General features: G+C 45.5%; 4 protein-coding genes across 5 annotated transcripts in view; 2 read left to right on the forward strand and 2 right to left on the reverse strand.

Moving 5' to 3' along the window:
* On the reverse strand, window positions 1-7,888 carry CPSF4 (cleavage and polyadenylation specific factor 4). 2 transcript variants are annotated; one of them, XM_073361891.1, is made up of 8 exons: window positions 7,608-7,866; window positions 6,119-6,169; window positions 5,396-5,548; window positions 4,503-4,598; window positions 4,276-4,369; window positions 3,345-3,417; window positions 2,295-2,465; window positions 1-157 (listed from the first exon to the last, which is right to left on the reverse strand). In XM_073361891.1, the coding sequence occupies exons 1-8, from the start codon at window positions 7,708-7,710 to the stop codon at window positions 89-91; spliced, it is 810 nt and encodes a 269-aa protein (XP_073217992.1). In that variant the 5' UTR covers window positions 7,711-7,866; the 3' UTR covers window positions 1-88. The 2 variants fall into 2 exon arrangements, with proteins under 2 accessions (XP_073217992.1, XP_073217990.1); XM_073361889.1 differs by lacking the exons at window positions 1-157; window positions 2,295-2,465 and adding an exon at window positions 2,517-2,960 and having other exon boundaries at window positions 7,608-7,888.
* Window positions 7,874-20,448, forward strand: PTCD1 (pentatricopeptide repeat domain 1). The gene is made up of 10 exons (XM_073361887.1): window positions 7,874-7,970; window positions 8,356-8,913; window positions 10,454-10,594; window positions 10,957-11,175; window positions 11,875-11,976; window positions 12,419-13,189; window positions 13,505-13,621; window positions 14,170-14,352; window positions 14,713-14,882; window positions 15,237-20,448. The coding sequence occupies exons 2-10, from the start codon at window positions 8,407-8,409 to the stop codon at window positions 15,244-15,246; spliced, it is 2,220 nt and encodes a 739-aa protein (XP_073217988.1). The 5' UTR covers window positions 7,874-7,970; window positions 8,356-8,406; the 3' UTR covers window positions 15,247-20,448.
* On the reverse strand, window positions 16,223-20,009 carry BUD31 (BUD31 homolog). Its single transcript, XM_073361893.1, has 5 exons — window positions 19,907-20,009; window positions 18,842-18,949; window positions 17,973-18,095; window positions 17,514-17,680; window positions 16,223-16,512 (listed from the first exon to the last, which is right to left on the reverse strand). Exons 2-5 carry the CDS (start codon window positions 18,933-18,935, stop codon window positions 16,462-16,464), a joined length of 435 nt encoding a protein of 144 aa, XP_073217994.1. The 5' UTR covers window positions 18,936-18,949; window positions 19,907-20,009; the 3' UTR covers window positions 16,223-16,461.
* The window catches only part of PDAP1 (PDGFA associated protein 1), a 10,935-nt gene continuing 10,376 nt past the window's right edge, over window positions 20,367-20,925 (forward strand). The window contains exon 1 of the mRNA XM_073361892.1: window positions 20,367-20,446. Within this exon, the coding sequence (XP_073217993.1) occupies window positions 20,434-20,446 (13 nt within the window). The 5' untranslated portion in view covers window positions 20,367-20,433. The remainder of the gene's footprint in view (window positions 20,447-20,925) is intronic.

The following is a 20,925-nucleotide window of genomic DNA, read 5'->3' on the forward strand; positions in this document are numbered from 1 at the left end:
CCTGATCAATAGTTCAAGGAATAGTGCTAGGCGGAAACCTTTCCCCAGTGTAAAGATCCTCCTTGCACTCTCTTCCCTCTGTGCTGTCTCACTGTCCGCTAAGAAAGGCCAGATGTCCTTTGGTGCATCTGTTGGCGTAATGTCCTTTTTCACCACACTAGGAAGGAAAAAAGTGAGACATTATTGTGGCTTTTCCCAAAAGTGGCTTTAACAAATCAACTGGCAAATAGTTCTAGTTTGGAAATGATACCATTTGTACACAAGAGACAATATTCAGCAAGTTAATGCATTCTGTACTATACCATGAATGAGATTCTTGCCACAGACCCTTTTGGGGCCACTTGACTGTTAGTGGCAGGTAAGTTCTGGTCCTATAACCTGAACACCCAGGTTTCATCTGAACATTGGGGTTCTTGGCACTACCAGTGGGAAAGGGCTGCAATAGAGACACACAAAGCCCTGAGGAGATTTAACTGCATTACTCTGCTGTAGAGGAGGCTTTTTACCTGCTGTATTTCAGCACCTGAAACCTCAAGGACTCTGCTCTGATCAATGTGTATGATGAACATGGAAGTTCAGATATGAGAGTCTTCTTGTCAGCCACTCTGGACTACAAGGATAAAACTCAATCTGAACAAAAGATGCTTTCTATGCTCTCAAATAGCCTTCTAAACTATGAAGCCATGACATATCGTAATCCGACCCTCCTACTTTCTCCAGATGTACAATTTATTTGAATTACTTCTTTAAATCCCAGCCTGACAGCACTCTTTTATTGATGACTATGCAGAGAAACTGCTTAGCCTTGGGTAGAGTAGTGACTTCAATGCTCCAGCTGCAGAAAAATGGAAAGTCATGCATTGATAATCAAACCAAACAAATGCATGACAAGAGTCATGGTAACTAATTTAAATCAGAATATCCTTTATTTTCCAATAAACATCTGACTTGAAAGTTAGAAACCATTAAACATACAATCTCAGTGCCTGGTGGGGAAGCCCTGTGGTAAGAGAGAGAACAGGGCAGGAGGGAGGGAGAAGAGAACTGCTGCTGCCCCCATGTCCTCTTTTGTGCTGCTTTCCTGCTTTACCTTTGACAAAGGCAACAGCATTGCATAGATTAGTTGTAAAAGAGCACTGGAAGCCTATGACTTCTCCCCTGCTGCCCTGCCGAACTATGACATACAACTAGCCCCAATTAGAGTTTCTGCTACAAAGGAAGTTAATGGCAAAACTCACAAGGATAACTTTAGTGGGTAGGTTTAGGCCCTTTGCCTCCACTGAAACCCAAGTCTTGTATTAAATTGGAGCCTTAGAGGTTGTCAGTGAAACTGATTTGGATGTTTGCTGTTATAATCATGTAGCCAGAAGAAATGTCAAGTTATAGAAGATAATGATGGAATCTGAGTCCAAAAAACAAACAGTCTTAGTTGTACGTTTGGATTATTAAGTGACTTAGTTTTGAATAAAAAAATGTTTAGGTTCAGTATTAATGCTAATGCTCATCTTGGCCCGACTCACTGAAAAGAGTGGCTAAGAAGATCCTTGCTACCTACAGTAGCATTTGGGGATGTTTCTACAAAATGTTAACGGAAATTGAGGTTTCAATTTAATTGAGGAGCTGCCTGCAACACTAACTGAGAAATTTGGGTTTGATGTCTTGTTCCTCAGTTTGGCAGGAACTAAGTGTGCTGTGACAGAACCATCTTCAGCCTTTCTTGATTTGACTGCATTGTGTATAGTCACTTTCCCCTGTTGTTTGGGTGATTTTTTCCACACAGCAACAGGGTAGAAGCCTTTTTAAAAATAGGAAAATGCAAGGAAGAACATTCAGGGGCAGGGGTAGCATCTGAAACAACTTTTGACAAGGTTTTTGAAACTGGCTCAATTTCAGGTTGATAATGTCCTTTTAACTGCCACCAGTGGGGTTTTCTGTGATTAACAAGTGGATCAAGTGCATTGAATCACTTCATACAGGCCACTGAGGAGCCACCTGACCACCATTACCAACCCACAGACTCCATAGCTCAATACTAACTCCCTGATCCCAAGCTGCACCCCCTATCCAAAATACATGTTGAATAACCAGTGCATACATTTCAATACTTTTCTTCATGTCAATGCTTCTTCACAGGCCCTGGTGCCCCAGCAACTCAGCCACCTGTTCCCTTTACTGCACTCTGCACCAAGGTGAAAAGTGATGTGACAGGTGACTAGCAGCACAAAGGATGCACTAGTCAGTTTAGGTGACTTTTACCTTGCATTTTTCAAATGCAAACACCCTCCGAGAGTTACCTTGTAACACGTGACCTGCTCCAGCGGCCGGGGACCTCTGTTCCCCACGTTGTTGTTTTGAGACTGCATAACTCCGATGACTTGTGGGGTCCTCTGCTGGTTGGGAGAAGAGTTCTGACTTGTTAACTGGATCAAGGACGATGACCTTTGTAATGGCGGATTGTTATTTTGCTGGGAGGGAAGAGAACATCCCATACATTGAATGATAAATTTTCCTCTGAATTTATTTAGAAGGTTATCTGCCAGCCCAAGCTCCAGAGATGAAAGTTCAGAAACAGTAGGGCATACAGGGCTTGACCTAGCAACCAAGACTTCCCTCACAAAACAGATCTACAGAGCTGGGCTAGGCTGCTGGATATGTCCATTATAGGTCTGTGACAGGTGTCAAGCAGATTTTTTTTTTAATCTGGCAGATGGTTCTTGGAATAAAGAAAACACAGATGTAGATGATATACTATGTAACATGGTAGTGCTCTGTGACCAAGGGATTACACTGCAATATACAGTGATCTTAGGACTTGTGCTTGTCAGTGTAGCAGAGCTCAGGTGCACTGCTTCATGCTTACACAGTGCCCACCTTCCAGACAGTCCACGGAAAGGAACTGTCACTACTGGCCATGCATTTGCCCTCTCAGCTGAAGGAAGGTGGCAGCAGCAGAATGATGACTGTGGAAGAGGGAAATCAGGGGTTCAGTTAGGAGGAAAAAAAAACAACCCCAGAATGAAGAAGGCAGCAACTGTGATCAATGCCAGAAGTAAGAGGAGAGAGGAAAAGGATAATATGTTGCATTTTTATGGTGGATTTCCTCCAATGATCTCAAAGTTCTTTAAAAACTTTTGGTCAAGTTTCAATATGCCTGTGAAATAGGATAGCCCATTTTACAGATGTTTTCCAAGACACAATGAGTGGGATAAGAGTCCTGATGGCTTGTTCCTGTTCTAACCATTATACCACACGCCCTCTTAAAAAACAAAGTCAAATTTGTTTGTTATCTAATTGAGCTATGCTTCAAATGTGTTGTCTCTGAGAGAGGCAGGGAAGTCGTGTACCTTTTGCTGGGGTTGTGTCGGCTGAGGCAGTGGTGGTTGCTCTGTGGTTCCCATAGGCAGTTCAAATCGAGGACTGGTTTATAAACACACAAAGAGAAAAGACACACAGAGAATTGATACTAAAACCAGAAATTGGCATATACCACCAGCACAGCACTGAACCAGTTCCTTAAGAGACCAATAACTGTCCAGAGAGCAAAGCAAATGTTTAGTTATTTAAACTGTGCTTCACAACAGGTGGACCTTCTCTCCTGTGTTCTGCTGCTTAGCCTTTATAAACTAAAGTGGTAGGGGAGGTACTGAGACAGTAAAGAGTATTTCTGTATGCAGCTGTGAAGCATTCTGGATATATACTCATGGAATCTGCAATTGTCCTCACAACCTTTGTTTGATGTCCCAGAGTTGTGTGTGTAAATATGTAAATAGCCACTTGCCTCCTTAATCTGATATTTGGAAAATGCAATGCAATATAGTAAATGCCCATACCAATTTTGGCCATTGAATGAACTGATTCATATGCAAGGATTAAAAAAATATATACTACAAAATAAAACAGATGTGCAGCTGAAATCATAACAGTTGGAATAACGTGTCTAGAGTTAAGAGGACCAGATCAACTGTCATTAATTAAACTGCTTTGTACAAGTTGTATTGACCATGTAAGCACTGACTGACATTTTCAGTGTCTTCTTAGGGAACACTGGTGTGATTTGCCCAATCCCTTTTGGTCATCCTGACTACAAATTCTTTTCACTTTTAAGAGATAAACTCAAATATGAACAAAACTTCAGCTGTGTGGTACAGTACAGTTATTGCATCAATGCTGCAAATGTTCTACACTGATGGGTGCAATATAGGTAAAACAGACCTGATGGGTAACTGATCAGAGAGGAAACTACAGATGACAGAAAAGGCCCTAGAACATACTCACTGCATGAATTTACAAGCAGGCCCCTCTGGACAGAATCCCACCAGGTAATTCACACAAATGACTCTTCGAGTGTGTCTGTGTCTGCAGAGGGGACCTACAACATAAAACTTCATAGATCACATATATTACACACATACCCCAGCACCTACCAGTAGCACATATGGGAGGTGGATTACATTAGCCTCATTTTTATAGCCACAAAAGCAACACCTATGAACCATACATACCGTGTTTACAGAAGCCTCTGTCATACCAGGGGCAGTCTTTGATCTTAGACTCCGGGTCAATGTGCAAAAACGGACACTCTTTGTTACTGCACTCTCCTGTACGAAAGCCAAACACACGCCTTAGGTATTGTTTTGGGAGGGGATTCAACCTCATTCATGCTCTGTTTCCTAAGTCATCTAGTCCCAGCAAAACTGTCATGAATATTTCTAAATCCAGGCACAAAATCTATTTGCCTGCCCTTTACCAACAACAACAAATACTCCCTGCAGGTGAGAAAGATTTTGCTCAATTGGGTTATTTAGATGCGCATTTAAAAATAAAGTACACTGGAAAGGGAAGCCATTACAGCCAAATTAAACATTTAATGCAGCAAAAGTGTGGCGAAATTACAAATTACACGCTAACCTTGATCCAAGGAAACCTACAGGACTATAATTTTCTAACAAGTTGCCTCAATATGTTAATTTAGCCCAGGTCTCCAGAGCTGAAAGGCTGATGCATTAAATTTCTGGACCCTTGAGCCTCCTGTCACTCATTATCTGCTGAAAAAATAATTCATGTAGAGACCATCTATTCATCCAAATCAATTCTGATCCAAATCAGCATAACAGGTACAAAACCCCTTAAAGTCATGGGGCAGAGAGTTCAAGTTAGGGACAAGCTATGAAAGACAAAACATTTTAAATGTGTGAAGCGTTAAGGTGGTAAAATACAATGTGGGACTAAACTGATCTGATCAGAGCTCGTAAATTACAATCTAACAAGTATCAGTAGCAGACATAGAAGGGTAGAGAGGGCAGATGAAGCAGAGATGACAGGTATATACCAGGGTCCTCTTTGCCTATTCCCATACTAGCAAGTGAAGTCAACGAGGAGCCACAACACCCCTTACCAAATTTGGAGTAGAAATAACACTCAGGCATCTTGGTCATGTCATACTCATGCAGGAATTCGCACTGGTCTCCCTTCTTGCACAGCCCTCGGAGCCAGTGTTTGCAAACAACTGTCTTTTCTCCACTGATGTGTCGGAAAGGACACATGCCTCCTGTGGATGGAGAGGGGAGAAGCAAGAATGAAAAGTTGGAACTTTTAGTGCAAGAAGTTTCATGCAGGCCTACAGGGCAGTGATGGTCCTTTGTTTGAATCCTGGAAGAGGAGGAATTTCAGAAGTCTTTACATTTGCATATGAATTTACCATTTAGTGCTGGTGACATGTCCTGAACTGACAGCCCTAGAAAGCGAGGTCTTCTGCTTATCCACGTAGATGGCTAGGAGCTCAACAGCCAGATCCTCTGCATGGCAGTCTAGTACCCAGTGCCCAAACACCTCAAAAGGGTTTGCATGTAATCAATTCAAGCCTCACCCTCCTGAACATCTCAGTTCATGCATCATCCACCTTACAGGGATCCCACCATTGCATCTTTGCTTTGGAGAGCTCCAGTGCGTGAAATATGGTCCCTCTTGATCTCCATCTCACTGTCTCTCTCTCTCTCCCCAACCCCTGCAATATAACTAGGGTATTATAAATTAAGATAATATAATTAATGAACTGCCAACCCCCCTATTTATCCTATTTTTGTTTCTGTCAGAATACAGTATTAGGGATGTCACTTGCCTTTTCCACAAGCAGCTCTTAAAAAAAATTCACAGACAGCAGCACCTGATTCTGTGGAGAAAAAAATTCACAATTAAGGTTTCTGAAACTCGGCAGCCATGTTAAAAGTGTTTCCTTCCATCTGGAGATGCGCTAGTTCTGAGCATCAAAAGCAGGAGAGCAGTATTAAAAATCCCCCTGGCAAACTGCATGTTAATGGAATATATGAACTTTCTTGTGCTGGTCTCAGCCATTTGGCTCTTCAGAGTATTTGTTGTTTCTTTTATGTCAGTTTCACATTTGTGAAAGAAATTGACAGTCCTGGAGACTGAAGTCTCATACAGTATTTATCCACTGAACAAGTACAGCATGGTCAACAGCACACTGCCCCTTGTGATGCACGATGACCCTGACTTAGAGCATCTGAAGAGTGCAAGCAGAGTCAAACACAGGGACACTAGGCTCGCCAGCACATATTGTTAAACTGTGACTCTCCTCCCACTCCTGGTGTCCTATCATCAGGACACAAGGTTTTGTGGCTCAGCCACAGACCTGCTGTGACCACGGACAAGTCACTTCACCCCTCTGTCCAACCGTTTTCCCCATCAATAAGGTGGGGATTCTGATGCTGACCTTCCTCACAGTACCTAGTGTCCCTCATCCAGCATTAATGAGATAACGTCTGTTTTCAAGCAATAAGCATGCAGATCAGACACCAAAATACAAAACACATTCCATTAGGCCATGAACGAGAACCTGTGGGGCCATCTGCTCAGTGCTGGGGTGGGGGGTGGGGGAGGTTAAAGGGATGAAGGAAGGGTCTCCTCAAGGCCTTGAGGGGAACGTTCCCTTAGGAAGAAAGATCTGGAGAAGTCTCCCCAAGGGAGCGGGGCAGGGGTGTCCCGTCCCCCCAGGTCTGTGGGGGGTGTCTCCCCAGGAGAGAGGGGGTGTCCCACCCCCGGGGGCTGGCGGGGTTGTTCCCTCTGGGGGGCCGTGAGCAGGAAGGTCTCCCCAGGAGAGAGGGGGTGTTCCCACCCCCGGGCCCGAGGGGGTTGTTCCCTCTGGGGGGCCATGAGCAGGAAGGTCTCCCCAGGAAGGGGGGGTGTCCCACCCCCGGGCCCGAGGGGGTTGTTCCCTCTGGGGGGCCGTGAGGGGGGAGGTCTCCCCAGGAAGGGGGGGTGTCCCACCCCCGGGGGCCGGCGGGGTTGTTCCCTCTGGGGGGCCGTGAGGGGGGAGGTCTCCCCAGGAGAGGGGGGGTGTTCCCACCCCCGGGCCCGAGGGGGTTGTTCCCTCTGGGGGGCCGTGAGGGGGGAGGTCTCCCCAGGAGAGGGGGGGTGTTCCCACCCCCGGGCCCGAGGGGGTTGTTCCCTCTGGGGGGCCGTGAGGGGGGAGGTCTCCCCAGGAGAAGGCGGGTGTTCCCCCCCCCGGGGGCCGGCGGGGTCTCCCCAGGAGAAGGGGGGGGTCTCCCGGGGGTGGCGATGCGGAGCGGACTTCCCGGCCCCTCACGCACTGTCCATGCCGGGGAAGGGCAGCGGCTGCGCCCCCAGCTGCTGCTCCACCGCGATCTCCAGGTCGAACTTGATGTGGTCCACGCTGGCGATGAGCTCCTGCATGGTGGCGGCGGGGCGGGGGCCTGGGCCTGGGCCGGGGACGCGCGGGGCCGAGGGGGGAAGAAGGGGCGGGGGGGGGGCACCGGCTCAGCCGCTCCGGACCGCCCGCCCGCCCGCGGGATGCTGGGATCTCAACTCTCACCCGCCGCCACCTCTGACCCTCTCCCCCTCCCAGCATGCACCGCGCGGGGCCGCCTCCGCCAATGGGAAGGGGAGCCTGCCGTGACGCCGCCCCCCAGCGCGAGCTGAGGCCAGGGCTGCGGGTGAGTGGAAGGGGGTTGAGCCGCGCGCTCTGGGCTGAGGGGCGGGAGGGGTCTCCTCCCCCCCCCCGGATACCCGCCCTACGAGCAGTACCCGGTAGAGCCCCCCCCCGTCCCTCCAGGGGGCAGCGGCACCTCGTGGGGCCTGGCCCCAGCAGGCCGGGGCCGGGGCTGGGGCTGGGGGGCGGGAGGGAGCAGATCATAAGGTGCTCGGGGAGGAGCCAGGTGCCGTGGCTGGGACTAGCCCTGACAGCCTGTGCAGGGTCCTGGACTTTCTCCACCTTCAGCCCGGGCCTCTTGCGGGTGTGTCTTCCGCTGTCGCGGAGGGCTCCCCTCGCTGGCCCCATTCAGGCTCCTCTCATCGGATCTCTTTTCTTGTTGCCTTTAGGAGATGGACGTTTAACCTCGTAATGAAGGGGAGCGACCCAAGAGGTGTATCATGAGGTTCACGCAGTTGGTGCCCCGCCAGCTCCCTGTGGGATTGTTCTCCCTGAAATGCTACTATCCCTTGGTGTGTCACACTCGAATGTTGTGGGCAACTCCAAAGAGCTTTTCAGGGTGTCCCAAAAACATACCGAGTCTGCTCGGATTCCTGGGCCAGAGACTGCAGTGCACGAGGCTGAGGCCTTTCAGCTCATCGCAGGGTCTCTATAAGTTACACAACAGAGACTTGAAACAGATTGACCCTGCCAGCTCTCCTGAAGCCATCAGGAAACATGAAGAAGAATCGGAAGATGGTGATGCAGATGAAGGCTTTGGAACACTATCTAATAAATTTTCTTCTAGAAAATATTTTCACAAAACAACATCAGAGTTGCAGAACTTAAGGTTTCAAGCAGAGGAGGGAGAGGAGGAAAAAGAGCCAGAGTGGAAACCTAGACGTGGTCGTAAGAACACACCATACTGGTACTTCCTGCAATGCAAGGCACTGATAAAGAAAGACAAGGTTGGTTTCTCAGGTCTTGTAATCACTAGAGTAGTTAACGGCATTTGATGATTATGGGGCAGTATGATCTATTAGATTGGTTGTGAGACTGGGAGACAAAAATTCTGAAGTAGCATTAAAGCCCAAGACACTTTGCCTACTTCCTTATATACCTCAGTTTCTTCAGGATTAATATCTATCTACCTAATTCACAGGGGTGTTGAAAGGATTAATTCATCAAAGAGCGCAGTGTGCTATATGAATGCTAAATGGTGTTTAGTGGCTGGTGACACCCTAATAAAAGTGCTGAGCAATGAACACTAGTCTATATTAGCAAAAAGAAAAGGAGTTCTTGTGGCACCTTGGAGACTAACCAATTTATTTGAGCATAAGCTTTCATGAGCTACAGCTCACTTCATCGGATGTAGCTCACGAAAGCTTATGCTCAGATAAATGTGTTAGTCTCTAAGGTGCCACAAGTACTCCTTTTCTTTTTGCGAATACAGACTAACATGGCTGCTACTCTGAAACTAGTCTATATTAGAGTATCTTAATAAACAGCACAAAAATGACTACTAGTGACTGATCAGTCTTGTGGCCTCTGAAGAGCACAGGAAATACAGCATTTTCATACTTCTTGAACCAAGTCAACAGTAAAGGTCAAAAGCACAGTCCAGCTATATTATTTTTTGTCCAGATGCCATGTTTAAAAGTTCTTCTTTTGTTGGACTTGTTGCCCCAGTGACTTTGACATCTGGGTCAAGGAAACATGGTAGTTCTTTCTGGACAGTGAGTAGGGAGAGGAAGAAGTTCATGCAGGGACCACCACAAACATACACAGATGCTGTAATGGAGACATTAAAAGACCTGAAGAAGAGCTTTGTATAAGCGTGAAAGCTTGTCTCTTTCACCAGCATAAGTTGGTCCAATGAAAGATATTACCTCACCTACCTTCTCGCTGTAAAAAGCATCAGTCCATCTTGATACCATCTGGAGAAATACACTACTAATAAGATGCAAAGTATACTAATACAAAAAGTGCAACAGTACAGTCCTGATGAATGCCCTTTCTGTGTGCTTGTTGCTTCCATCAACTCTGGTGCAGGAAAACACCCTGAGCTCAGGTACTAATTCCCTGTTCAGTGGCTCTCTACCTCACCTTTTGCAGTTCTTCATCCCAAGCCCTGCAGCTCTCTGTCCCATCTCTACTGTGCAAAAAAAGTCAATTTGCTCACCTGGCATCAAGTCCTTTCTTGTAGGTGAGAAATGAGGCAAACAAATGCTAATCCATGTCATGTGAATGTTCATTCACTTCCTGGTCTTTCTCCAGGCTAGCATGGACTGTGAGTATTGCATAACCATACTTGGATTGTATGCTTTTCGGGGGCAGAGAACTGTATCTTTGTTCCGTGTTTGTACAGCACCTAGTACAAGGAAGTCCTGGTCCACCACTGGGGCTCCTAGGTGCTATGGTAATATGAATAATAAATTCATGTTTTATTAAATGTTAGTTAAGGAACTGCTTCTCTTACCTTCTCAACTTTGTCTCTCCTGTCTGTAGCTGGCAGAGGCTCTGGAGCTATTTGAGGTGCAGATGCTGAAGGAAGAGCGTCTGCAGCCAGAGGAGAGCAACTACACTGTTCTGATTGGTGGCTGTGGCAGGGTCGGCTATGTGAAGAAGGCATTCAGACTTTACAACGATGTAAATATTATAGCTGTTTCCCTAAGAAAGGGGCCAAGGTCACTGGCAGGTAGTACAGTGCGGGATCGTTCATGAATTAAAGTATGCCCATTCACGTTCTGTCCCATAGAAAGATGTCATTCTGGAGATGCTTCCTCCAAAATGCCTTTCCATGGATGTTTCCACTTTGCTTGGGGACTCAGAAGACTGGAGCTCAAGAATTTACTGTAGCCTTGAATCGTACATGTTGTATCTAATCTATTTTAGGTTTTCCTAATGTGCCTATCTCCATGGTATCTGTACAAGGTGGAACTATTTTTTAACTTAATTCTGGGCTCTTTATTTAATATTATTTCCTTAACTTTTTTTTCCCCTGAGAATAGATGAAAAAGCGGGGTTTAGTCCCCACAGACGCTACATACACAGCCCTCTTCAATGCCTGTGCTGAGTCGCCATGGAAAGATTCGGGCCTGCAGAGTGCGTTCAAACTACGGCAGGAACTAAAGAGCAAAAATCTGGAGCTGAATCTGATAACGTATCATGCTCTGCTGAAAGTATGTGCCATCTGCTCAGATCTCAGGACATGCTTTGATGTACTGAAGGTAAAGAGGAGTCTCTTCTTGTACTATACATATCTCCATCTCTAATCAAAGCACTTTAGGGAAGCTTGTGGCTTTCCTTGCAGACAGATTGTAATTATGCATTGTTATATTAGCCTTTAAGCTTGGAAGAATAGATTGGTCCTTTTAAAAAAAAAAAATCACTCTTTTTGCTTGCGTTGAGTTGTGCAGTCAAACTGGGTAGGTAGTTCGATATCTTAAGTATTCAGTTTAAACAGACAAAAACAGGATTTTGCAGACTCGGACTTCAAGGTTTTGAAATTCTGCTCTTAAGTATTAAGTGTTGTGTAAAGGTCAGGTTTACAGTCCCCTTTTTTACAAATGTGTATTAATCTAAAGCGATTGCTTTTGCCCCTATTGCAGCTCCCCCTTGAAAGGCTGACAGTGGAGCAGCTGAGTGGTTCCTTCCCATATCCCACCCAAATTTCCTACACTATTCCTTACACTATCTTCAGCTGGGACAGGCTGAGATTGGAGTAGCTGTCAGATGTTTTTCTCTTTTCTACAGCCATCATTCTGCTTAAAATACTTGGGAGTCCTTAGACCTCCCATTCAGTTTGCTGCAGATGTGTCTCCAAAAAGTGATTCCATTGAGTTGCAAGAGAGGTAGTACTTTCAATTAAGGAATCAGCTGCTGAATAAGCTGCCTTGGTAACTGTAAGCTTCCTTTTCCTTCTCTAGGAAATTGTGAATAAAGGCCATGCTGTCACCACAGAGACCTTCAGCTTCCTTCTCATGGGCTGTATAAAGGACAAGGAGAGTGGTCTCAGATATGCCTTGCAGGTCTAGCTCTATGCTGTGTTTTGCCATTAAAGTGTTCCTTCATGTAACTCTTGTATCTGTAACTTGGGATTGGAAACTGGGGGGGGGGGTGGGGGGGCGCCTTTGGAGCTGATGGAGGTGGAAGGTGCTTAAACTGTAAGCTCCTCAGTCAGGCTCCTTATTTGATGCCCATAAAGTGCCATGTGCACTACAGGATTGTACTAATCATAGTTTGGATGGGTGTCCAGCCTCTGGTGTGGAGGTCTTTTCTGTTGAGGAAGTGTATTCATTCCCATTTGTGCAGCTAGAAACCCTGATGGTGAGCACCTAAAATGTTACAATAATTGGGTCTAAATATGACAGATTACTTCTGGCTAAAAATACCTCACTTCTTTAATGCTGTACACATTTCACATACATTAACTCTATCTAAGCTTCTCTACCTTTTTCCCTTTCAAAACAGGTTTGGCGACAAATGACTAAATTGGGAATTAAACCTCATGGTTACAATTACAATTTGATGCTCCATGCTGCAAGGGATTGTGGAATAGGTGACCCAGTTGTGGCTTCTGACTTGTTGCTAACAAGCACAGATGAAAACCCTACTCAAGTAAAGCTCATATCGGGTAGGCGGGGTCAAAAGGTGAAAGGTCAGAAAAGGAAGGGAGCAGACAGTGGAATTTCTACCCAGTTGGATGTGGAAACCATGGAAAAACAAATATTTCAAGAAAATTCCAGGAAAGCTGAGAAACATTTAATCAACCATGAAGACAAAGTGAGTGAGGTTCAGGCTGAGCCAGGAACTGGATTGGCTGGAATCACCAATAAGACAGTAGAATGCAGTAGGACTGGAGACTTCAGTAGAAACCAGGCTATTTCAGATCCACCTCAAGCAAACCAAGGTCAATTTGTTGAGCCTGCTTGCAACCTGCCCAATTTGTTGGACTTGAAAATCCCCAGTAAGAACTTGGTTTCCTTAGGGACGATAGCAACGCCGTCCGATAGGCTGGCTTTGATGGGGAACATGGAAGGGTTTTTGAATAAAATGAAAGAGGACAATGTGGCACCCAACATTAAGACTTTCACACTGTTGGCTGAGCTGGTTGAACCTCTGAGCCAGTCAGAATCCTCTTTATTGACAGTCCTGGATGAACATAAAGTGAAAGTAGATGTGACCTTTTTTAATACTTTGTTGAGAAAGAAGAGTAAACTGGGAGACCTAGAAGGTGCAAAGGTGAGAATAAGAGCCCCTAAATGATGACTATACTGCAAACTTTTATCTTCCTACTGGAGTTGTGTTAGCTGCCTTTTAACCTATGAGGAGATCAACCCTCCACTCACAGCAGAAGGCAGAGAATCCTATATCCTCTCTCCTACCCCATAAGTGACCCTTAAAGTCCTTATTGGAGCCCTGAGGATTATGTTGCATTGTCAGATAGGAGCCTTCTGTCTAAAGAGAACTATAGGTGGAATTTCTCTTGCAGCACTGATGGCTTCCACCGTAAATCATCTAGAACGGTCTATGAGTACTCGAGTATTTGTTTTGCAGGGCATGCTGACGGCTCTAGTGCAGAGGGGAATATCACCCAACATACAGACGTTTTGTAACTTGGCAATAGCCTGCCGCAGAGAGAAAGATGGACTGCAGTTACTTTTGGACATGAAGGTACAAAAACTACAGCTCTGGCTACTGGAAAGTGTTATTACTTTTGTTATTGGGACAGGAGTAATTGTGGGGTTCCTTCAGTCAGTGATTCTATACCTTTCTCTATATGAGCTTTCACTGAGGCTAAAGTAGCTGAACTCCCTCTAGTCAGATCTTCTGCAACTCCTCCTTTGTGGTACAGTATCCTAGCTTAATGCATGGGAAGGAGGACTGGATTGTAAGCTTACTTAATACTGTACAGGTAACCAAAAACATAATAGGAAATGCAGCTGCACTCCCTAGGCAATGGGCCCTTCCCTCTTATCTGTAGTGGAGTTGTGACACGTGTTTCCCAAAGTGCATGTTGGCAGGCAAAAGTATTTATGCTTCAGCTCTTGCACTCTTAGCCTAAGTGGTGATGTGACTTGCCAGCACTGAGGTCAAATAATAACACTGGTCAAAGATCCTCCATTAGGATGTGCTCATATCTCTCAAGCAGAAAGGTCTGCAGAGATCAGCTCTGTAGTAAATAGCAGGCACTAGCAATTCTGCCACTGATGTGTTTTCAGAAGTCTGGGATTACTCCTAACACCCACATATACAGCACCCTTATCAATGCAGCGGTGAAGCAGTTGGACTATACTTACCTCACAGAAATCCTACGAGACATGAGAAAGAACCAGGTCCCCCCAAACGAAGTTGTCATACGCCAGCTGGAGTTTGCAGCTCAGTATCCACCTCAGTTTGACAGGGTAAGTACCACAGTCATTTATTAACTGATTAAGGCTGAAGTGAACATTGTAATGTGGAAAAGCACAGATGAGACTAAGCTCTTTTGGATAAGGACTGTCTGTGTTTATAATGCCTAGCAGGAGAGTGAGTAACTTTTAAGATCTCTACCTTTCCTCCCTGCCCGAATAAATTTATATCTTCCTCATTTACCACCTGTTTTAGCATCAGCTGAAATAGTGACAGTTAAGAGTCAAGTGCACCTGCCAAATATTTTCTATATTGGCTTAGTAGTGGAATATTCTGTCTTCCAATTTGCAAAATCAGAGCAGCCTAGTTACTCTTCCAAAGTATAACACATACTATTGGGTTTTTACTTGCAGTATAAGTCAAAGAACACATACCTGGAGAAGATTGATGGGTTCCGAGGCTACTATTTCCGCTGGCTGAAAGCAATGGTAGCAGAGGAGACTCCACACCCGTGGGCAAAATACAGAACTTCAGCAGCCAAGGACAGTGCAGAGGACATGCAGCCCCAGGGCACCATGGAACAGTAACTATTGAGAGCAAGTCAATATTTTCCATGTGTGGAATGTGCACTATTTCAGATGCTGGAACTACCTAGACAGAGGAATTTGGAGGGCTGTTTCCTTCAGGTGCCTTATAGTAGGCAACACTCTACTTGTATGTTGACTATTTTAATAAAGTGCCATCTCAACAGAAGAAATAAGTGGGTGGTCATAGTGTAGCTTCCCACTACTGTTAAACAGATGCTTTGTTAGTAGTGGCACACTTGTGTTAGAGGTTTGAATTGCTAGAGTTGTTCGAAACAACTTAGTGGTTCTCTAATTCATCTGCAGAGGTAGATCATAAGGCAGGTTTTGATTCCATCTGCCTCTGTGTCCAGGCATTACTGAAGAAGAGGACCTTTAGACCTGAACAGCAACCACTGTCTGCTGCTCCCTGGGAGAAGAAATTAACATCACCCCTAAAACAAAAGCAACAAAGGAAATGAAGTAAAAAGTAAGAGGATTCTCTTTTTCAAAGGCCAAAACACTTATTAGATGCAAATGCTTTCCTATTACTTTTCCACAGAAGCATTTCCTGCTGTTTTTAGGAGGGATACAATGTGGTCACATGTGGCAGAGGAGATGGAGAACTTAAAATGCTTAACACTAACAGCTGCTTGTGGAATACAGCTGCTAAGCATCTGTAACGTGAATGACAAACCTAAGGCCAGTTCTTGGCTCAAATAGGAGACAATACAGCTTTGACCCTGTGTTACTTTCCTTACTGTTTGCCAAGGGTGTGATTATCCATGAAATTAAGTACTCCGTTTGTACCTCCATGCTATCCCACTAACTTACAATGCAATTCTCGTTAAGCAATTTATTGAAAGCTGCCTTCCCTTCCACCTAGAGAAGCTTTCAGGGCTTGAAAGTTGGCAGTCTGGGACTTGCTAAATTTAGTAACAGACCAGAATTCCAAACCCCAGGAACTCATTCCTAACAAAGCTGTAACCCAGGGAGAAAGAGGAAGATTGACTTTCCAATGGTACAACACACAACCAGGCCAGCTAGCCTCACTAGTACTGAAATTTGAAGTAACAGAAAACCTGTATTGAAGTTTGTACTAGTTTCTGTATACCTGCCTCCCTATCTTGCTTTAGTGAGTCACTTTGTAATTAAGGACACTACTATTAGAGACAAAAGGATAGTTGTACAAAGTCAGCTTTCTGGGTATGGCAGAGTTGTCACTTGTTAAGGAGTACACCCCATTCACAGGTGCCTCTACTACTGACAGTAGAGCTCTGCTGCTAAGAGCCATTTGCCATTGTGTGTGTGTGTGAGAGAGAGAGAGAATGTAATTAATCTTTGAACCTTGTCACAGGACTGTGCCACTCCACTGTGGGGGAGGTAAAATTTTATTTTAAAATAAAATGGATATACAAAACTAATCAAAATCACTCACTACTGCATTTTATGATCCAGGTGGGCATATTGCTGTTCAGACTGTTAAAGGAAGCTTGACTCACTGCAGGGTTTATACAAGACAATTATAGCAGTAAAAGTCCATGATGTGGAATCAGCACTTTTCAGAACCTCAAAAGAAGTGTCCAGTTTTTAAAGATTTCACCCTGAGCAGCCTCTGCATCCACAGTGAGTGCACTCAATGATTCTCCCCTATAAAGCAAAAACAAGCATTAGTCACCACATTCTAGATAAGTTACTTTATATAGAGAACGAGTATTCTTAATAAGCTAGTGCAGTATGCTATGTCTCAAACAGGGGAAGTCCTCTGAAGCGTCCATAGCTCTAAATTTCCTGCTACTCTACATACAGTCTCCACCACCGCTTTACACAAGATTATGCGGAGGAATCAGGTATTACTATAAAAACAAATGGAAGTGAATATTCCATCAGGAAAGATTATGGAATCCTACAGAACTAGGTTTGGTCAAGAAGTGGATCACTGGGCCTCTGCTGTCTGGAACTATGAATAGAAAATTCAAGGGATAGTTCTAGATTTTAACTGGTCCAGTGACTATCAGTTTTCCTTTCTACTATACAAATTTTCATCTAAAGCTATAGTGCAGAAGCTCCCACTGCTATGTTCCAAGCTCAAGTTATCATCAAGAAGAAAGGGAACACATCAGAAACTAAACAGTTGTATTTCCTTTTGGGTATTTTAAGATTCACTGCACTTTGCCACAGTCAAATCCCTCTCAAAAATAGCTCAGTCTGACTTGCAGGGGACAAGGACCATTCTTTGTTCTGTATTTATGCAGCGCCTAGCACAATCAGGTCCTGGTCTAGGACTAGGGCTCCTAGATGCCACAGCAATACACATAATTAGGCTCAAGACACTATGTATAGGAAGTCAGTGCTCTGGTCTCAAGTGTTGTTCTAGCACCCTAAACACTGCACCAGAATTTTAGTTGGTTAAGTGTGACGGTAACTGGGGCAAGTCTATATTACCCCCTTAATGTCATTTTCATGGGCAAATGCTTCAGGAAACAAAGGAAAAACAGAGTATAGCCACTTAACAGCAGAATCCAGGGGTAAGGAAACTAGAAACTGATACTATTGTCAAAGGTAGTAGAGGAGATATAATTCCGGTAAGTCATAATTGCTGGCTCACAATCCAAGCAAGGAAAATAGCATTAGAGCAAATAAATTCATACCACTTCCAGCTTGCTTTTTGGGACCCTGCAAATGCAGTTAGTTCCAAAGTTGGTATCCCGAGTCTGGATACAGCGCAGGCAGCAAAGGTTCTCATAACCCTGTTTCTTCCACTTTGCAATCAGGTTTTTGTCAGCATATCCTTCTCTGATACAGTATTCATACAGTTCTGCACGAGAGAGGTGACTGGTCAGCACCACAGAATTCTCAATGGGGGAAGATAAATGAATAGTTTATTTAAAAAGTTTTAGTCTTTACACTCAATCTAGTTCTCAGTGTCTGTATTTGCTAGCAAGTCGAACTGCAGAGGGAAAAGTCACTTTTTTTTTTTAAAGAACAATTATTTAATCCTTTCCCATCAATAATCTAATTCTGGTTTACACTCACTGGCTAATGACTCAGACAGTCCATCTGGAAGCTCTGATCTCTTCACCTCAAGAGCAAATATTTAAGCTTTTTACCTCTGCTAATAGCTTTTCTCTTATAGAAGAGATCAAAGATGTAGCGTGTTTTCTGGTGATGAATTCTGAAGATGGGCCAGAGGGATTCTACCTTCCTCTTCCCTTCATGAGGCTCAGTCTCCGCTGAGGAAAGAGGGCACAGAAGTCAGACTTTGCTGTCAGTGACCTGCAAGTTATTACAGCAGTATATATCCTAAAAAAAGCACCATTATTCTGAGAAAAAAAAATGTAATTTTAAAGGGGCCTGGGGAGATTGTAAAAAACAAAATTCAATGGAGAAAAAACACACAGGAGGTATTTAACTCTCAAGCACTCCCGTTGGAAAGAGAGTCAGAGAGCTAAAGGGATGATGGTAAGGAAAATGCAGGTATAGTGATTGGATAGGACAGGCACATCTGAATACCCATGAAACCAAGAGTGACAGCACAGACTGGAATCAAACACTGCTGGCCTTTGCAATGCAAGCTTCCCCCTGCACATAGTTATACCAGTGTGCTTTAATTCTGGCCTATAGTAGTCCTTAGAGGTTGGGTGGAGTACTATTGACTCAGAACAACATTCATTTCATTTGCAAATCAAGCCATAGATCCAGAGATGATCCACATAACTCATTCAGCCATGTCCCAACCCCATGTGTCTTAAATTAGAATTAGGAATTTGTCTTCTAGGGGTAACTTTCAATGCAGGAAATTAACACACTAAGTTACCACTATCAAAGTGTTTCATCATTATTAGCCCCTACTGAAAACAGATTTAAAAAAAAAAAAACACACTTGCTGTCCTTTTATAAAACATGTGTATCCTGAAGCTCTTAAGGTTTGTACAATCACAGGGTCACATGCTAACCAGCATCTGGCTTCATAACTTACCTTCTCTCATTTTTTGATCCAGCTCATCCAATGTTGGTTCAATCAGTTCCCAGCCATCCGGAGGAGCTTTCCTGCTTCTCTTTACTTTGGGCATCTTCTCAAAAAAGCCTGTTCAGGAGAAAAATGCAGGTCAGGTTTTAATAGTACTTGTTTCCAGATATCATAAAATCGTGCCCCCTGCCGCAGGGAAAGAAAAGAAAAAGAAAAAAAAAGCATAAGGAAGCCCGTGAGACTTTTCAGGGTTATTTTGACTCCCTTGCTGTCATTACTCCTTTTTCAATGATAAAGATAAACATTTTTTTTAAAAAAAATTTAGAGATAAATGAAACAAAGGAACAAAAACAACACTTTTTTTTATACAATGAATAAGTGTTCAACGTGTTACCAGTGTATAGGAGGGAGTGAGCCTTTCCTAACTGCCCTTATAATTCATAACATATTTCTTCACTTTTAAGGGCCAGCTAGGGAAGGTTTCCCAGTTAATAGTACTTTGGACTGAAGGCATTAGAGAAAATCAAAGACCTATTTATTATGCTTCACAAACTACTGTGAGATACATATGCATCATAACTGCCCTTGTAATGACAGGGAAGCCAGATAGCACCCAGCAAGTCAGTGACAAAGCTGGGATGGAAATCCCAGAGTTTTAGCTCCCGTCACATTTGCTTTTAACCACAGACTGTGGCCATAACCATTATACACAAATATTGTGAAACCACCTAGCCAAATCAAAGAAAACCCGAGTTTAAACATCCAGGGCTGGGCTGAAAACTAGTCATATCGACTAGTGGTTGCTGCGTGTACCTAGGGGACTATCTCTGTACGAGACCCAGCCCAGACGCCCCAAGGGATGGTCGAAGCGGGCTGGCTGGAATAAGGAGCAGGCCCGACTAAGGAGCAGGCGCGAGTCTCTTGTTGCTAGGCTCGAAGGGAGAACGTGCCACCCCTTACATTGGCCTGGTACCCCCGACCTACTCTCATCCCGCCCAGCAGCGCGTCAGGCAGCGCAACGCGACACACAGCCGCCCCAGGGGATATCGCCCTCCCTGAGAGAAGGGAGCTCACCTGCCAAGTGGGGAGAGAAAGACGATCGCTATTTACTGCTTCCGCCTTTTCAAATCCGTCGCTCCCCTATAACGTCACAAGCAGCTAGGGGGTCCTTCCGTTGCCTAGTCGCTTTAATGACCTAAACTCATTCGCTATTTTCTAGGCGGGGAGCGCGGGTTTTTCGCGTTCCAGGCTCGTCGCGGCAATCCGCGTGTGCATTTGGTGTCCATCGCAACGCCTGTAAGGAATCTCCCTCTCCTCCCCCTCCCCAGGCGGTGGGTGCGGAAGGAAGGAGCAAGGACAGGCCTCCCCACTGGTGCCGTGAGTGAGGTGCCATGGGAAGCTAGCGGCTCGGTTTGTACTCAGGCAGTGCCGCAGGTAGCCCTGGTGCCGGGGGCCTCGTGCTCCGGGGCCAGGCTTGGTGACTGGGCTGAGGAGGGAGCCGCGCGCTGGGGCTGCGGTTTGCGGCTTCCGCTTCCGGGTCGAGGACTGGAGGCTGGGGGGGACTCGCTGGAGCTGCTGCCGGAGCCGCCATCGCCGCCGCTATGCCTAAAGGAGGTGAGGGAGGGGCGGATGAGAGGAAACAGGCCCCAGGAACGGGGGGGCCAAAGGGGGGCCAAGCCCTAAATCCCTGAGGGAGGGCTATAAGCCCCCCAGGAGCGAGGGGGCTAAGGGGGGGCAATCCCTAGGTTCCTGGGGGAGGGATATAAGCCCCCCACGAGAGGTGGGATAAGGGCGGGCCCACGCTCTAGGTCCCTGGGGGAGGGGTATAAGCCCCCCAGGAGCAGCGGGGTTAGTGGAGGTAACATTTAGGGCTCTGGGGAAGGGGTGTAAGCCCCCCCCCCCAGGAGTGATGGGATCAAGGGAGGGCCCAAGCCCTGGGAGAGGGGGATAAGCCCCCAGGAGCGATTGGGTTAAGAGGGAGAGGCAAGCCTCAGGTCCCTAGGGGAATGGAGCGGTGGGTTTTGGGGTGCAAGTCCCCGTGGACTGATGGACGGTTCAGGGGAGTACAAGCTTGAAGCCCATGTGGCTGATGG

This window comes from Lepidochelys kempii, chromosome 10 (assembly GCF_965140265.1).
Source record: "Lepidochelys kempii isolate rLepKem1 chromosome 10, rLepKem1.hap2, whole genome shotgun sequence".
Lineage (NCBI taxonomy): Eukaryota > Metazoa > Chordata > Testudines > Cheloniidae > Lepidochelys > Lepidochelys kempii.

Excerpts from the sequence above, each read along its gene's own strand:
- CPSF4 (XM_073361889.1), bottom strand. The coding sequence starts at position 7,710 with ATGCAGGAGCTCATCGCCAGCGTGGACCACATCAAGTTCGACCTGGAG. Across the intron at positions 6,170-7,607 it reads GCCCTTCCCCGGCATGGACA|AATCAGGTGCTGCTGTCTGT; the intron begins GTGCGTGAGGGG and ends TTTTCTCCACAG. Across the intron at positions 5,549-6,118 it reads AAGAGCTGCTTGTGGAAAAG|GAGGCATGTGTCCTTTCCGA; the intron begins GCAAGTGACATC and ends CTCCATCCACAG.
- PTCD1 (XM_073361887.1), top strand. The coding sequence starts at position 8,407 with ATGAGGTTCACGCAGTTGGTGCCCCGCCAGCTCCCTGTGGGATTGTTC. Across the intron at positions 10,595-10,956 it reads CATTCAGACTTTACAACGAT|ATGAAAAAGCGGGGTTTAGT; the intron begins GTAAATATTATA and ends CCCTGAGAATAG. Across the intron at positions 11,977-12,418 it reads GTCTCAGATATGCCTTGCAG|GTTTGGCGACAAATGACTAA; the intron begins GTCTAGCTCTAT and ends CTTTCAAAACAG.
- BUD31 (XM_073361893.1), bottom strand. The coding sequence starts at position 18,935 with ATGCCCAAAGTAAAGAGAAGCAGGAAAGCTCCTCCGGATGGCTGGGAA. Across the intron at positions 18,096-18,841 it reads GGATCAAAAAATGAGAGAAG|CGGAGACTGAGCCTCATGAA; the intron begins GTAAGTTATGAA and ends CTCTTTCCTCAG. Across the intron at positions 17,681-17,972 it reads GAGAAAAGCTATTAGCAGAG|AACTGTATGAATACTGTATC; the intron begins GTAAAAAGCTTA and ends TCTCTCGTGCAG.